Genomic DNA, 16,043 nt, shown 5'->3' with positions numbered 1-16,043 from the left:
AAGCAAAAGGCGTAGTCGAGCTATAATACATTGGCTATCGCTTTCTTTCAGGCATTCTTCCTCTTCTCCTTCTCTGTCATCCATTCCCGAATACCTTTCAGCTTCATCGCCGAAAACTTCATCAACACCCACCGCGGCAAGATATCCATAGAAATCCCCTGCACCCAATGCCAGAAATACGCCCAAACGATGTCCCTCCCACATCCAACCCGATTCAGTCCCGCCGACGCTAAAGTCCTCGCTTTAGGCACAAACAGACCAGTCGGGACGTCGTAACCACCACTCTGAACCTCTGCAGCCTTTAGCGCCATCACCTCGAGCTCCTTCCCCTCGGCCTTCATCTCTGCACTCAATGCCCCGGTGAAAGATTCCACATACCCCTTCGACCCGCTATACACCGTGATATAAGGCAAACCAAATGCGGCCGCAGAAGAAACATTAAGTATAAGACCAGGCACTCCATTACCCTCCAGAACAGGTATCAAGACGCGCGAAATCTGAGTCATGAAAACGGCATTCAGAGCGACCGTCGCATCAACATCTTCATATGTCAACTCACTCAACATAGACGCAGCCTTCGTCTCACCTCCAATATTATTAACCAGCACCGTCAACATTCCACCTCCCCCTTCCTCAAGAATCAGGCGCACTTGATCAGCGATACCATCCACATCATCCTTCTTCAACGACTCAACATCCAACAGCAAAGATCCAGTCTTGGTATCGGGAAATTCGGCCGCAAGTTCGCCCTGCCGGTTCGTTAACTTGGCGGCATTGCGGCCGTGGAGAATGACGTTGAATCCGCGCGCGCAGAGTTCTTGACAGAAACCGAAGCCTATTCCGTCTGTTGCGCCGGTTACTAGGGCCCAATTTGCTTTTTTGTTGGGATTGTAGCGGCTTTTTAAGGTTGAAGGGAGGAGGAAGGTTGTTGCTTGTTTGGTGAACTTGTAGGTTAAGTAGCTGGCGGATGCGAGGCCGAAGTAGCTTAAAGGTGGTGTATATTCAGCGATAGACATGATGGATGATTTCCCTGAGGAATTGGAAAGGGGAAGAGGTTTGGATTGGCTTCCAGAGCTTTTGTGCTCTGGAGAGTTCGTGCTCGGGTTCGGCGTCGCTTTCGTTTTCGTTGTCGTTCTCTATGCATTTCCTGGCTATAAGGGGCTATGGATCGCGAAAGAGACACTAGTCATTCATTATATTGACCAGAGAGTGGCTCAGTCGTGGTGGCATATATTATCAGGCGTCAATGGAGTCATGAATTATTACTGTACATTGTCTTCTCGACTCAATTGCCGCGGGCCATTTATTACCTGCACATTGGTATTGGTATCTCAATGCTAACGCCCTTGGCTACAAAATGCGTCCAGAAATGCCCGCTTTGACTGGAACTACCATCCATATTTGGATCCCGCTTCCTTTTTGTTCCTCCTGCCAGCTGCGAAGCTCTCCTCGAGGGCATCCTTTTGTGAGCTTGCCGCATTAACCAATTGCTGGAGACTGTGCTTGCCAGGCGCAATAGCGCGCACAGGATTGTGCTGAGCTGCAGCAAGCTCGCCTTGAGCCAGGACCTGGTTCGATGCGTACTCTTCATCCGTGTTGAAGGTACGCACTTGTGACTGCGAAGGTATGGCATTCCGTCCAAAGAGTTGGCGTCGTTCAGCCTTGGATAGGTTGAGATCATTGGCAACTGTATCCAAAGATGAGATGTTGGAAGAGGATACGGGTTCGGGGTAATCTTGGGGGATATATGTAGATTCGGGTACAGCTGGACCGGCAGGTGGCGCGTCACCTTCGGCATTGTATACCAACGGCTCATATGTTGCTGAGGACCCTGGTATTGTATCTGCCCGACTCTCTTCGGATGACAGAGAGAACAGGCTGACTTTGGGTTTTGGTGCTGCGGGAGCAGGGGGTTGTGGTGCAGACTCTTGAGGTGCAGCCTTCGGTGCTGCAGGACCCGGTGTCGGCTGCGGAGCCGCCTTGGTGCTCTTCTTCTTCTTCGGCCGCCCCACTGATAGCGGTCTGAACATCATAGGGTTTCCCTGCAATTTGACCTCCCCTGGCTTCTTCATGGCCTCCGGGGTGTCAGGTGTGGTGGTGTTGAGGCTACCAGCTGCAGGTATGGCCTCGGCATCTGCATCCGCTGCAGGATCATTGAAAGCTTGTTCATTCCTTGTCTCTGCATCGGCAGTGCGATCGAATCCCGGGCCTGCGCCGGTCTTGAGACTGAATGGTTTGCGCGTTGACGCCACGGGCGATTTCTTCTCGGCTGTTCGTTTCGGAGCTGGTAGGAATGAGTTGAATCCTGATAGACCTCCTCCACCACCTAACCGTGGCTTTTTACGTGCGGGGCCGTCGTCTCCAGCCTGACCGGCTGGGGTCTCGGGTTTGATCTCGGGGAGCGCAACGCGGATCTTGCGCGGGTTGCTGCGGTCGACTTGGAAACCGCTGGTATCGGGCTTTTTGGTCTTTTCAGTCGGCAGAGCCGGAGTGGTGTCTGGCTCAGCGTCCGAGCCTTCGGAGTCGGAATAGGCTACTAAGGCCATGGTGGTGTGAGTTGCAGATGGTGTAGATTGGAACAGTCCAAGTTAGGCATATTGAAGCCTGAATTGTAGGGCAGATATATTGAGTTATGTCAGCACATAATTATCTCAGCTAAGTTAGTTTAACTTGGCGTAATTCACCAGTGAGCTGCGCTCCCCACCCAACCTATTAATTTAAAATGCATTTATCTCAATCAAAACGCCATTATATTCAGTACGCTAACCTCAAGGTCAATTAGGACCTGGAGTCAAACTATGACCCTTAATTTCACATAGGCTACATTTGGTCAGGCACTCATAGGTGGCTCAGAAGGTGCCGGAGCTCGCCCCGCCTCGCGAAGTATTGGTGCTAAAATTGCTTGCTCTAGCTGCGCTATTAATGAGAAACCTTTTTCAGAAGGTGTTTTACCTTGTAGATCGAGTAATTTTTCGTTTCTTCTTCTTCTTCTTCTTCTTCTTCTTAAGCTTGCTTTGATAATTAGACGTAATTCGACGGCGTTGTTGGCTCATACTTACTATGTTGTGTTCTTCCTAAATTTGGTTGAATTCCGGTGTTGAATACCTTCCGTGGCCGTTACGTATCAAAAGTCGATACTTCCCCATCGTGCGCGAAGAAGTAGACGGACTAAAGCGCGTTCCGAGCTACCGAAGGCTAAGCTTGTCGAAGTCCACCCGATTAAACTAAGCTCGAGTCTCCAATTATGAATTTGGCCCTCGAACGAACATTCGATACAGATCTTGCCCGTCACACTGATACAGAACGGTAGTGCCTACCTCTGACCCGTTTATAGACTCAATTGTAGTCACCTACGCGCGGTTTCCGGGCTATCCAAGTGGTCTCCGACCGTCGAATTCTTTGCTCGTCATAACCTTTGCCTTCCCACGAGTTTAGAAACGCGATTTTGGGCGGGGCGGCCACTCGGTGAATTACGTGAACCTCGCATTATCTAATCCCACAGGAATGTGAGACAGTCGAGAGCAGGAGAGCAGAGAGATCGGCAACTCCCGGTTGAGGTCGACTAACTTGGAAAATGTCCGAAAACAGTTTCTCTCTCTGAACCGGGTCTAAGTTTACTAACAAACTTATCTTGGGAGATGATCGCATCACTTGGCAACGTCATACATGAGCCGGCTACTCCGCTTCCTATGTTGGATATCAATGATATCAGGAGTGCTCGGTCAATAGTATGTTCCTATGTTCATGTTTTCTGAGTTTCTTATGGAGTACTCGAGTACCGAGCCAATTTATAGCTTGTTTCATGCTCAAACAACAGACCCAAGAGTGAAGATAAGGCAAATACGAGATTCTCGTACGGCAGTGGCGCCCTCAAACACAGGAGAGAAGGCAATACATAGCAAGCAGAGCAGAGAACAGAGAACAGAAGCAACATAGAGCAATCGACTCGAATGCAATGTGTTCGCAAAGGAGATGTGAGCGAACAGCTGGTAGCGTACATGTTTGCAGTATAGACAAGATCAATGCGTCATTCTGGCTTTGCCCCTCCCCACTTAATCCGGACCTCCCATTCTTTCTTTCACCCCCAATGGCCCTTGACACTCTCTCTCCATGCCGAGCTTAGGAGGTTTACTGAAGAAGCGGCGCACGAAGGACTCGCACGATTTTGGGGATTCACATACTGACGATTCAGGCGCATCCATGCAACCCGCATCCCATGCCTCGCCCCAAAATACGGGTCAATCGAATGCCGCCAGTATCGACAACATAATAAACTCGAATTCCGGCAATTCCAATGATTCCCAATCACAGACCCAGTCTCACGGCCAGGGCCAACCGGCTCAGAAGCCCGAGAGAGTGACCAAGGGGAAGTACTCTCAGGAGGACTTCCAGCTGCAGCGCACCTTGGGAACGGGGAGCTTCGGTCGCGTGCACCTGGTGCAGTCGAAACATAACCACCGCTTCTATGCCATGAAGGTTTTGAAAAAGGCCCAGGTCGTCAAGATGAAACAGATCGAGCACACAAACGACGAGCGTCGCATGTTGAATCGCGTTCGCCATCCGTTCTTGGTCACCCTGTGGGGAACTTGGCAGGATTCCCGCAACCTCTACATGGTCATGGATTTCGTAGAAGGTGGTGAATTGTTCAGTCTTTTGCGCAAGTCACAAGTGAGTCGCATTGCGCGTTTCTCCGAAAAGCTTCATAGGCTAATTCGTCGTTAGCGATTCCCCAACCCCGTGGCCAAGTTTTACGCCGCGGAGGTCACTTTGGCATTGGAATATCTACACGCACATCAAATTATTTACCGTGATCTGAAGCCTGAGAATCTACTGTTAGATCGCCATGGACATCTGAAGATTACCGATTTTGGTTTCGCCAAAGATGTGCCAGATATTACGTGGACGCTGTGCGGTACACCTGATTATCTTGCACCCGAGGTTGTCTCCTCCAAGGGCTACAACAAATCAGTTGACTGGTAAGCTTCTTGTTGCTATTCCGATGCAATTGACCTGACAATTGCAGGTGGTCATTGGGAATCTTAATCTTCGAAATGCTGTGTGGGTTCACTCCCTTCTGGGATAGCGGATCCCCAGTCAAGATCTATGAAAATATATTGCGCGGCAAGGTCAAGTACCCTCCATACTTGCACAACGACGCAGTCGATCTGCTCTCGCAGTTGATTACCTCCGACCTTACCAAGCGCCTCGGCAACTTGCACGGCGGCCCGGATGATGTCAAGAACCACGCCTGGTTCGCCGAAGTCACCTGGGACCGATTGGCACGCAAGGATATTGATGCACCGTACATCCCTCCCATCCGCGGTGGACAAGGTGATGCCAGCCAATATGACAAGTACCCCGAAGAGACAGAGCACTATGGCCAAGAAGGCGAAGACGCGTATGTATATCCTGTTCCGCCATCTACCCACAACTTGCTAACACCCCTGCAGATATGGCCACCTTTTCCCCGACTTCTGAAGTGCTTGTATGATTTATGACGAGACGAGACGTCCTTCCGGGGGAGGGCGGGAACTGATTGACCCCGGCGGGAGTCATGAAAACCAGGCGTCACTATATGAAATCCCGTACTTTCTACTTTTCATCCCACATATCTTTAGCAATTGCAGTCGAATTTTTTGGTTTTTTTTTTTTTTTTTTCTTCTTTCAAGTCTCGATATACAGGGGTTGAGAATCCTTTCTATTGCCCATGTACTCCATCACTAGGGCACAAAAGCCACGTCCATATTATACACGGGCTACCAGGCCGCTTCTATCGTACAGTAGATCATTCGCAAAGATTTGTTTTTTGCTTCTCGGGTTTCGTCTTTCATCATCCGCGCTTGGTGGTCTGACTCGATCGTCTTGGATGCAAACTATTTAACCGAGAATTCCGCTGCCGCCCTCGGGCTGGCCGGTGGCCATCGAGGCAATGGCGGCAGCGTCCTGTCCGCCGAGGCGCTTGGTCTCGGTGCCGACACGGGTGATGTAGGTGCGGCTGGTGACGTTCCACATGGCGATGTACTTCTCCATGCAGCTGGACAGGCAGGTGTTCTCCTTGGCAGAGAGCGAGGTACCGGGGGTAGGGACGCAGGCCTGGAAGCAGTGCTTGTTCACTTTCTGCAGGTGTTGTTAGCTTGTTGTTGTCGGCAACCGGGAATGGTGACGTACTCCGATCAGAGAACGGGCGTTGGACATGGCGGCCTCGGTCTGGAGCTGGCGCACGACAGCAGCCTTGATCTCCTCAGAAGTCTGAGGAGCAGCAGAGGGGGCAGACCCGAAGAGAGAAGACATTGTGTGTGTGGGTGGGTGGGTGAACGGTATGGGGAAGATGAAGTTGGAGAACAGGAACAAATTGAGGTTCAGGATCTGAGTGTGGCTGGTATCTTGCGCCACATCAGATGTGGACACCTTAGCATAACAAGCTCCAGGGTTGTATACTTCACTTCTGCACTTCACCAATTCACTCTTTGTGCTCACCTTTCAGGTCTCTTTTCTTCTCTTTGCTCCAGGGTATCCGGGTCCTGGTGACACCGCGCCTATCTATCCCACCCCCGGTCTATCCTTGAATCGCCTTGGGCCTCCCCCTCCCCGGGCCCTAATACACCTTCAATATGCGTCTCCCGTCGCTTTCCTCTCTTCTCTGCCTTGCAGGCCTGGTTTCAGTGCCAGTAGCTGCCTACGATGACTCCAATATCAAGAGTATTCCTGTATGTGTGCATTGTTAACGCGACTTGACTCGGGACCGAGGTACTGACTTGTGACATCTGTAGCTTCGCACCCACAGCCTTTCTCCGGTATGATGAGCACCAATATGCAGCTCGCCCAGGGCTGCTAGAAGTGACCCGCGCATAGTTTGCAGTCCGCCGAACATCAACGCTGACCAGGAACAGCCATACCTTGATTCGGATTTCCAAAGCCGCTGGTTCGACTTCGGAGGAGATACAGTAGTCCGCGCCGACAAGTAAGGACTCTAGACGGATATATATAACAGGAAACCCACTGACCTTTCCTCTGCAACTAGGTACCTCCGTCTTACAGCTGACCGCCCATCCCAGCAAGGATGGATCTTCTCTCGCGTGCCTCTCACGGCGACCAATTGGCAGGTAAATACTGGATAGCTCGAACCGGAAGAAGTGTGCGCCAAAAGCTCACATATCCCTTGTGCCAGATCGAACTCGAGTTTGAGATTCACGGTGCCGGCAACTTGCATGGTGATGGATTCGCGCTCTGGCTCACCAAGGAGCGTGCCACCCAAGGACCCGTCTTTGGCTCGACAGACCGTTTCGAAGGTCTCGGTATCTTCTTCGACACCTATAAGAACAACCGCCCTGGTGTTTCCTTCCCATACGTCATGGCCATGATGGGTGACGGCCAGACCACCTACGATCAGGCGCACGACGGCAAGGCGAACGAGCTGGCTGGTTGCTCTGTGAGTTACCATTCAATCGCAGATACGAAGAGGCTCTTCTAATAGATTTTTTTTATAGGCTCGTGGCCTCCGCAGCGCCCCCGTCCCCACCAAGGCCCGTCTCACTTACTTCCAGGACAAGTCCCTCTCCCTGGAACTTCAATACAAGACCGAGGATTCCTGGACCAACTGTTTCACGCTCAACGCTGACGAAGCTAACATCGCCATCCCCTCCGTCGCCTACCTTGGTCTCTCCGCTGAGACCGGTGAGTTGAGCGACAACCACGACATCATCTCGCTCAAGGCTGAGAACCTATACTCCCTCAACCGGAACAACAACGCCGGCAAGGGCTCCTCCGACGGCCGCTCCAAGGGCCGCGACAGTTCCAAGGCACCTCAGGAGGGCGGCAGCTGGACCTGGTTCCTGTTCAAGATCATCATGTTCTTCGCCGCTATTGCCGGTGCCTACTTCGGCTGGACTATCTACCGGACCAAGGCCCGGTCTTCGCGTTTCTAAATTTATGCCTATTTGGCAAAGCACAAAACTCAAAAGTGTCTGTGTCTAAATTTGTGTCTGGGTTTACCCAGTTGTGGTTGATGAAATGGTTCTTGCATACATAGCCCCTGTGAAGCTCTTCTTTTTTTTTTTATTATTCTCTGGTCTACGTTTTTGTCGCGACAACTTATCGTGTTCTTTTCTCCCAATTTTTTGAAATGAATCCAAGTCATGATTATTAAATTGCATGCTCTGATTAGGCGTCAATGGGGTATCAAAGTAAAATCTATATACGAAACGCTACCATATGCATACCAGCCTGGCCAACATACCAAGCTGGAGTCTAGCTCTGCCGTTCTCTTTCCTCACTCCACATCCGGTCCACGATTTGAAAGACCTCGGTGACGCTGCGCATAGCAACATCATCAATGCCCAGCGCACCATACCGATGCTGAATCTTATCCGGATGCCAACGAATGCGCTCGGCCTTGAGAATACTCAACAGATCAAGTCCAGGAGCATGGCGCATAAACTCCTCCACAGCCTCAGGCTCAACATCAGCCCTTTTCCCAGACCGAACAGGCCAAAAGAGCAGATTGCGCAAAGGCTTCGAAGAACCCTTCTCTCCCTCTGCCCCGTCTGCAGCTTCCTTCCCAAGCCTTCCAATAACATCCCACTGCTGAAGGTACTCCCTCCAAGCCCCATCCCAAGCCTTAAGCTTCTTCCTCTCAGCGCCCCGCCGTAGAGAATCATCCATGGCCTGTTCAAAGGCTCTCCTCTCTGCCTCCGCAGTACGCCCCTTCTCTTCTTTCTTCTTGTGTCTCATCCTCTCGGCGCGTAGACGCTCTTGTTCCTCGATCATGCCTTCGCGTGTACGCTCCCACATCCGCGTTCGTACGTAGGATACGTACTCCTCGTCGGACATTTGCTCCAGTTCGCCATCTGGGCCTTTGGGCACGTTGGGTATACTGTAGTTGTGTATTGGTTGGCCGTAGACAGATTCCCAGTATGCGGCGCCTTCGTCATCGCCTAGAGCGTCAAAGAGTGATTCGCGGAAGGCGTCATTTGTGTTTAGTGGTGGTTGTGTTGGTGGGGTGGGGGAGCGATGCCGCCGTTTGCTGTGTTTCGATGGGGATCTGGAGCGGTGGCTTCTGTGGCGCTTGCGGTGTGGTCTTGCGCTTGAGCTTGAGGGAGTATGGCTGTCTTTGGAGTGTCGTGAAGAGCGTTTGAAGCGGAATTTGCCTTTGCTGCGGCTTTGGCTGTATACTTCGGGGTTATATTCGTCTGGTTTAGAGGGATCTGCGAGAGACGGGGATGTGGTTCCTCCTGCAGTTCCCTTGTCCATTTTGAAGACCGGAGACTCACACGATCTGTCAAGGTGGTTGGTACGTGCGATCGTACATACGGCATGCAATGTCGAGTTGGAAATGCCGCTCTTTTTACACCGCCCTTATGACCGCTTTTTCTCCGCCTTTCGCAACGGCTTATCGCCGCCTTATCGTCCATTATCGTCACTTTATCATCTTATCATCTTATCGACCGAGCCCTAAGTCACAGCAACTGTGCTTACTGCAGTAGCCCATACTTATCTGCACCGTTGAACAAAAGCCGCAATCTAGTGAAGCGTACAAGTTGTTTCGAATTCCATTGCCCTTCAAATTACTGCATACAGCGCCGTGGTGTTTGTTTTTTTGGTCAGCAGACGCAGTACTATGAATTACGGCAATTGGAATCGACAAAAAGAGGAGTACATTGATGCTGTTCATGCTATTCAGGATATGTAAGCCCAATAACACAAAGGGGCATTCCCATAAGAATATTTTTCCCAGTTTCATATTCATCCGATTCAATGTTTGTGCAGACATTTGAAAGTTCATCTCCAGATACATGTTTGTGCAGACATTGAAAATTCATATCCAGCCAGGTCAACTCAAGATGACCAGTCAACACTGTTGCCCCAGTTCCCGTTGGGCCAAAGCCGAGGGCGGTCTCCAGTGCTGATCAGAACCTGGAGTGCTCTGTAATGGCTCAATGCCATAACAGCTGGGATACTTGTCATGCCCTGTTGACCGTTGTAGCCCTTGTAGCCTGCTTCAATAACCAAATTGGCGAGCGAAAAATTGCAGCCAGTCATAGCGGCATCCATAATATCACAAGCATGCTGTCTCCATCCGAACACATGCTGTCCTAGTATGAGTTTCTTGGACTTGTGCTCCTGTCTCAGAACCCGGCGCTCGCGGGAAACTCGCTCCCAAGGGGCCACATCAGTCACGAACCACATTGCAGCCTCTGCATTCTTTGCATTCACATCTGCTCCCTTGCTGATAGCAAAACGAGCGATGTCAAGTTTGTCGTGCCAGAGTGCCTCAAAGAGAATGATCTGTGCTGCAAGCGCAACAGGGAGATCACCGCCAGATTCGCGAGATTCAAGGTAAGCAAAAAGGACCTTGAGAACAGGAAGATGGCCAAATTTAGCGGCCGACTTGAGGGTGCGTCGAAGTGTGAAAGAGCCCTTGTAAACCTCAGGGTGGTTGGCGAGAAGCATTTCGACTACTCCAGTATGGCCTTTGGCGGCAGCTGCTTGAATAGGAGTGACGAAATGGTCATCAAGGAAGTTGGGATAAACGCCATAGCGAATCAGGAGCCGAAGGCAGGCCTTGGATCCAGCGATGGCAGCAGCAGTGATAGGGTGCGCCTTTGGGTATCTTGGGATAGGAGAAAGAGATTCAACAAAACTATCAGATTTGACCTGAGTTTTGAACCGGTCTGACTTTGGAATCTTTGCGCCGGCTAGAATGGACTTGCGCAGAGTGGCCAATTGGCCTTTCTCGGCAGCCCAGAGAGCAGCTGCACCTTCATGGTCTTTGACATCCCTTTTGTAAAGGTGATAGTCCAGCTGGTCCCTCAAACGAGGGTGAGTGCGCACCAGAGCATTGATATCCTTCATCTTAGTGAGGTTCTCCGCGATGCCAAGAACCGTCTCCATGGGAAGCGATTGGAGGGGCATGTTTGCCTTTTTGTGATGTCTTCATGATTAGAGAGGGAAGATAAGTCGGAAGGCAATTGTATGGGCTTTTCTCACCTCCAGGAGAGCCACTGGCAAGCTGTGACTATCTGATGTAGGCGAGCGCACCCGTGATAGTAATGATTGAGCTGGTTGCAATGCGCATCATGGCAATGGGATGACAAAGGGAATAAGTCCAAATCGAGCTGAATGCGAAATCAAATCTCGCGATGAAGTCTTGCGCTGCCTAATTGGAGAGGCCGACATGTGACGATTCTCTTTTATACAAACGACCCAAACGTAAACAAAAGCGTGACATCAAATTCAGAGGACTTCTTCAAGCAACGCTTCACCGCATGTTTGACAGCTTGTTTTCTCGATATGAAAGCACCCGCACTGCTTCACCTACTATATCACGGGTATCACCAAGAAGAGAAGCTTGAGGAATGACTGGTCGTCTTTTGGGATGATGATACTACGAATCCGGCGGTGGTAAGCTAGCTGCATATATCCTGTATATTCTAATATCTATCAGTGTTATAGTAAACATAGTTCTGACTTCTCTTATATACCTTCAATTGGACTATCATAACTGAACTGGGTACATATCCTCAAATCAGATACGACAAGCTCCGCTGGTGTTGTTTTCAAACGAGCTCATTGAGTGGCTACCATCCTAGGATGATTCATCTGCCATCCCTACCCTCTGTTTCTTAAATCCCCTTGTTGGTGTTTGTTGGACAAACAGCTCATCCAAATCACTAAATATACAGACTTTGAATTCCGGCACTTCGAACCAAGCCCAAATATGACTCAAGAAAGAGAGAGACATCCATACAGAGGCAGATTTCCCGCCTAGGTTAGCTAAAGAAAGTAATAACATGTCAATAAAGTTAAACACAAGGTATCCCAAAGCCAAGGGAACGACAATCTTACCGTTGTCTGTGTTAATCAGGTTGGGAGCAATGAAGTTCATGACCCAGCTAACAATAACAAAGGCCTTTGTTACAATAGCCAGGCTTTGTGTCCGCGCTCGGACCTTGATAGACAAAGACGCCAAAGCATACCAAAGCTAGCTCCAAAGTGACCGACGTAGTTCATGATAAACCACGAAACAAGATTCCCGAACATGGCAATCCCATATCCACACAGAGCCAGCTGGAAGGTGAGAGCAACGGGAAGACCACAAATGCCCAGGAGATATAAAACCTGAGGATAAAATGCTACGCCGGTGAATTGCTGCACCGCAAACATTCCACAGGCGATGCGGGTCCTTCGCCAATTGGTACCTCGGATACAGTGAAATATCAAGTACAGCATTGACATGCCGCAAATATGGGAAAGAATCACCCAACACCGGTGCTCATTCTGCGATTTATGAACAGGGCTCTTACGACAAGCCTTGTTTCGAGCCAGCACATTTCGATTTTGCAGAATGGAAGGTGGTTGACAATTGTTGAGCCAGGGAATGCTGATTGGGATCAAACAAAAATAAGACAACTTATAGAATAGAGCAGTATAAAATGTACCGGAGGCTGTGACTGTAGGATTAGTATGATTCAATCATCGCCGCTTCCCCTATTGTACTTTTACTGCTTTTTGAAACATACTTTTCTTAATAGCTTTACTTGTAGCCTTCTGCCTCTATTATCACCCTTCAATCCTATACTTGTCGATAATTGGTGGTCTATTGTCCAATTTGTATAGATCACGTGGCATAAAAGCCCCAGGTTCCGGCTCACTCCTACTTGGTGCTTGATATCCCTCTGGTGTAAGTGTAGCTGTATGGTACGTCTCTTGTCCTCGGACTGAACATCAAATTAGATATGCCACAGGCGCTGTAAGTTCGATTGTATGAATTCAAAGACCGAAATCGGTAACAATGGCAAAATAAAAACGCCCATTCCCAGGGAATCTCTCCTCCCAAACGAGTACATGTCCGAAAAAAGCAATCAAATGCGATAATGCGCCATGTTCTTCTTAATCTCATCCACAATCTCTACAGCTTCACCCGTACTCCTAGCCTCGAAGTCATATCTCTTCTGTTCTGTGGCATCGTTGCCGCGAACTATCATGACCCGGAAACTCTTGGGGTGTCGACGACTAACCTTTGATCCGATCACATCACTGAAGCTGATCGAGCGTGTCTTGCCACCGGAGGCTGTTTTGCCTGTGTCCCCTGGAACGATGTGCATGTAGTCGTTTTCGAATGTTAGGATGCGGTGGTTGGATGCTGTGAATGACATGGGTTGCTTGCGGAATACATGGTAGCGACGGTAATAGCCACCAAGATGATCTTGTTTCTGGGAGGATGAGGGCAGCATGCGTTGAGTGCCCTTTTTCGCTTCTTTCTTGCTCTTCTTGGAGGCGGCTGGGTCGGAGGTTTCTACCATGAGGGGTGCGTTTGGCGATGAGCTGCCTGGTGATGTTCCTAATGCCAGAGGACCGCCGCCGAAGCGACGACGCACAAGGTCAAGCTCTGTGATGCTACCCAGTGCCTCTACAGTGCGGTCCAGTGGTGCAATCGTGTTAGATCCCATCACTTTCAGCAGATAGTTGCCCTTGTCCTGGCCCCAGCGCTTGCAAACAGTATCCAATATCTCTGCAATATAGCTGTCGGTAGACGTGTTAAGGGTCATGACATGCGCGGAGGCCTCCGTATTGACGAAACGAATCTTCAATGTCTTGGAAACGCCAAGACGGGGAGTAGCATGGGAGATAGGAACCACAGGTCGATCAGCAGGGGTAAGAGTGCTGTGATTGAGCGCTGAGGAGAACGGCTGACCCAGAATAGGGTTTGAGCGGGCTGGAGTGGGCTGGTTAGGGGTCTGCGCTCCGGGTGTTTGTGCTCCAGGTACTGCGAGAGTCGCCGCTTGTTCACTCTCATCCGGTCCAACAGTCGTACTGAAATGTGGGAATAGACGCTCGTTATTCTCGAACTCGGTCTCTGAGGCTTCCACGAGTGCGAATTCGTCATACGGCTTGCCCCTTGACCTTCCTCGGGACTTTCCGGATTTACTGTTGTTGTTGGAAGTGAAATCCGACATTGGGAGTGTCCGCCCAAGTGCTGGGAAATCAAATTCGACTTCTCCATCCTCGACCATCCGCAAAGTCCATCGATTCACTGATAGCTTCTCGCGCTCAATCGCTGGGCCACGAGAGTCTGCAGAAAACTTCCACAGTGCAAGACCAATTGTCTCAGCGACGGTAACGAGGGCGGGCTGATCTGCAAGTTTAGATTCGCGCAAAATTGGCATGTCTAGTGGTTCTTCGGCGTCACTTGCAAAGGGGACGTAGATCTTCAGATACAAGGGATCATCCTGGCCTTGCCCATAGAGCACCATAAACTTCTCCACTGGGTTGCTTGGTGCACGCTTCCGAGACTTGAGCTGACTAGTCAATAAACTGACCGGCTGTATCATACTGATGGGACGTGGGGGAGGAAGTTGTTGCAATGCAGGAGCAGGTGCTTTGGGCTTGCGTGGTGAAGTATTCTGAGGCCCAGTCCCAGGCGGCAACTTGTTCATCAAAACCATTGGAGATGATGAGTTCAAGCCATCTGCGACACCTGCCAGCAGTAGGGAACCAGAACCAGCTGTGTTATCAAAGTCAGATGAGAGCGCAGACCCAACGGACTCGGCTCCCGAGTCCTCGTCTTCTTCATGAAGTTCTCCGAGAGCTATGCTCTCTGCTCCTCGACTTCCAGTTCGCTCACGTCGCCTGCGAGTATGTTCGACAATGTGATCACTGCCGGAGAATTGGACCTGTCCTGGTTTGTAGCTTCGGGAATCCGCTTCATTGTCCGTAGAAAGGTCACTGCTAGTAGTCGTGTCCCTTCGAGGGCGAGTTGGTGCATGGTATTGATTCGCAACGTTCTGTGTTGAAGGAGATGTGATCATCACCTCTGGTCGATCACGCTGGTCTTCGGAGCGCATTGGAGAGGAATCGGCGCGATCTCGGCGAATGGGCATTTTGTTGAACTTGATTTGATCAATAGCACTGTTTACTTTCATGTCAGAACTTGAAGATAGAATATTGTCAAATATTTCACCGACCTGCCAACGTTGTCCCCATCATCGTCGCTGTCGTCGCTCAGATCACTGCTGTCGTCGTCCTCGGCTTCTGCCTGCCTCTGGGCCTCTTGTTGCCTTTCGCGTCGACTCTTCTTCTTTCCCCCGCGCGCGTGATGCCGTCGCCCAGTTGTGTCGACGTGGCTTTTGCCGGTCACCATGCCACCATCATCCTCGCCATCCTCCAAGCCGAGGCCTTGAACATCATCCTGCGCGGGTTTCGCGTTTCGTTCCGCGAGCCTGTAGTATTCGGAGGAAACGTTTGCTGTGGTTGGGATCGGTGGGGAGTATGAGCGCCTGAGGTGGGAAGAGCTGTGTGTGTTGGGGTACGCAGAGGTCGTTGACCAGCCCGCGGCGCGGAAGCCAGGTGTGTTCAGAATAGAGTCATTGACAGTAATGAGTCGGTCTCCGATTCCATCTTTAATTGTCGAGAGATATGAGGAGCGTAATTGCCAAATCGCAAAGCTATGCTTGGTTTAGTCCTTGGTCTTGCCACGCTTCGGGACACGGTCTGCGAAACCAGGGGCTACTTACTCTTCGTTGTGAAGGAGAGACATATTCACAGTGATGGGGAGGTCAGAAGTCCCTAGTCAACCAGTAACGTACTGCGCAGTCTGTAGAGACTGAGGTTATCGTGCAATCTCAGCTCAAAAGCGAAGTCGCATGCTCACGTGGGGCATGTGGAGGGAGAGAGCATGCGTCAATAAAGTCTGTCTCATGCAGGACCCGCCTGGAAGCAAGACAGAAAGACGCAAAGAGCAGGAAAGGAGAGTGTAGCAAGTGAGTGTAGGAAGGGAAGTCGGGTTGCCTTCTCCGCAGATCGCTTCCCCGCCAGGGGGCAGTGTTGAGCGAGAATTGGCAGATATTGGCGATTGATATTTTACTGCAGTTATAGTTGATTATTGTTCCAATACTGTTTGAGGGACATTTAAGTGATTTAAAAACCACACTACTCATCTTAGTCTTCCAGCGTAAACAGTAGCTGCATAGTTAGGAGAAGAAGCTTAATTCAACCTGGGCAATGTATAGACAGAGTGAATATTCATATTCATATGCACCGATTAA

The 16,043-nt window shown here is 50.4% G+C and overlaps 8 protein-coding genes across 8 annotated transcripts; 2 read left to right on the top strand and 6 right to left on the bottom strand.

The window, feature by feature from the left end:
• Positions 1-47: 47 nt before the first annotated feature.
• Positions 48-1,016, bottom strand: N7508_000135 (uncharacterized protein; the record flags this gene model as incomplete). The annotated part of the gene is made up of 1 exon (XM_058458220.1): positions 48-1,016. The coding sequence occupies one exon, from the start codon at positions 1,014-1,016 to the stop codon at positions 48-50; it is 969 nt and encodes a 322-aa protein (XP_058324442.1).
• A 372-nt stretch (positions 1,017-1,388) lies between these two features.
• Positions 1,389-2,546, bottom strand: N7508_000134 (PRCC domain-containing protein; the record flags this gene model as incomplete). Its single annotated transcript, XM_058458219.1, has 1 exon — positions 1,389-2,546. One exon carries the CDS (start codon positions 2,544-2,546, stop codon positions 1,389-1,391), a length of 1,158 nt encoding a protein of 385 aa, XP_058324441.1.
• A 1,564-nt stretch (positions 2,547-4,110) lies between these two features.
• pkaC (cAMP-dependent protein kinase catalytic subunit pkaC) lies at positions 4,111-5,575 on the top strand (the record flags this gene model as incomplete). Its single annotated transcript, XM_058458218.1, has 4 exons — positions 4,111-4,668; positions 4,723-4,976; positions 5,024-5,398; positions 5,451-5,575. 4 exons carry the CDS (start codon positions 4,111-4,113, stop codon positions 5,476-5,478), a joined length of 1,215 nt encoding a protein of 404 aa, XP_058324440.1. The 3' UTR covers positions 5,479-5,575.
• Positions 5,576-5,877: 302 nt separating this feature from the next.
• tim13 (protein translocase subunit TIM13) lies at positions 5,878-6,291 on the bottom strand (the record flags this gene model as incomplete). Its single annotated transcript, XM_058458217.1, has 2 exons — positions 5,878-6,117; positions 6,169-6,291. 2 exons carry the CDS (start codon positions 6,289-6,291, stop codon positions 5,878-5,880), a joined length of 363 nt encoding a protein of 120 aa, XP_058324439.1.
• Positions 6,292-6,611: 320 nt separating this feature from the next.
• N7508_000131 (legume-like lectin family protein) lies at positions 6,612-7,925 on the top strand (the record flags this gene model as incomplete). Its single annotated transcript, XM_058458216.1, has 6 exons — positions 6,612-6,707; positions 6,771-6,794; positions 6,891-6,961; positions 7,022-7,103; positions 7,169-7,429; positions 7,488-7,925. The coding sequence occupies 6 exons, from the start codon at positions 6,612-6,614 to the stop codon at positions 7,923-7,925; spliced, it is 972 nt and encodes a 323-aa protein (XP_058324438.1).
• A 322-nt stretch (positions 7,926-8,247) lies between these two features.
• On the bottom strand, positions 8,248-9,249 carry N7508_000130 (uncharacterized protein; the record flags this gene model as incomplete). Its single annotated transcript, XM_058458215.1, has 1 exon — positions 8,248-9,249. One exon carries the CDS (start codon positions 9,247-9,249, stop codon positions 8,248-8,250), a length of 1,002 nt encoding a protein of 333 aa, XP_058324437.1.
• Positions 9,250-9,834: 585 nt separating this feature from the next.
• N7508_000129 (ankyrin repeat domain-containing protein) lies at positions 9,835-10,911 on the bottom strand (the record flags this gene model as incomplete). The annotated part of the gene is made up of 1 exon (XM_058458214.1): positions 9,835-10,911. The coding sequence occupies one exon, from the start codon at positions 10,909-10,911 to the stop codon at positions 9,835-9,837; it is 1,077 nt and encodes a 358-aa protein (XP_058324436.1).
• Positions 10,912-12,860: 1,949 nt separating this feature from the next.
• N7508_000128 (Sin1 family protein) lies at positions 12,861-15,535 on the bottom strand (the record flags this gene model as incomplete). The annotated part of the gene is made up of 3 exons (XM_058458213.1): positions 12,861-14,907; positions 14,964-15,443; positions 15,513-15,535. The coding sequence occupies 3 exons, from the start codon at positions 15,533-15,535 to the stop codon at positions 12,861-12,863; spliced, it is 2,550 nt and encodes an 849-aa protein (XP_058324435.1).
• Between the last annotated feature and the right edge of the window lie 508 nt (positions 15,536-16,043).

The sequence above is a fragment of the Penicillium antarcticum genome (assembly GCF_028974205.1).
Source record: "Penicillium antarcticum strain IBT 31339 chromosome Unknown utg000001l_segment0_segment0, whole genome shotgun sequence".
NCBI classification, from domain to species: domain Eukaryota; kingdom Fungi; phylum Ascomycota; class Eurotiomycetes; order Eurotiales; family Aspergillaceae; genus Penicillium; species Penicillium antarcticum.
This window is presented reverse-complemented; position numbering and strand designations above follow the sequence as displayed.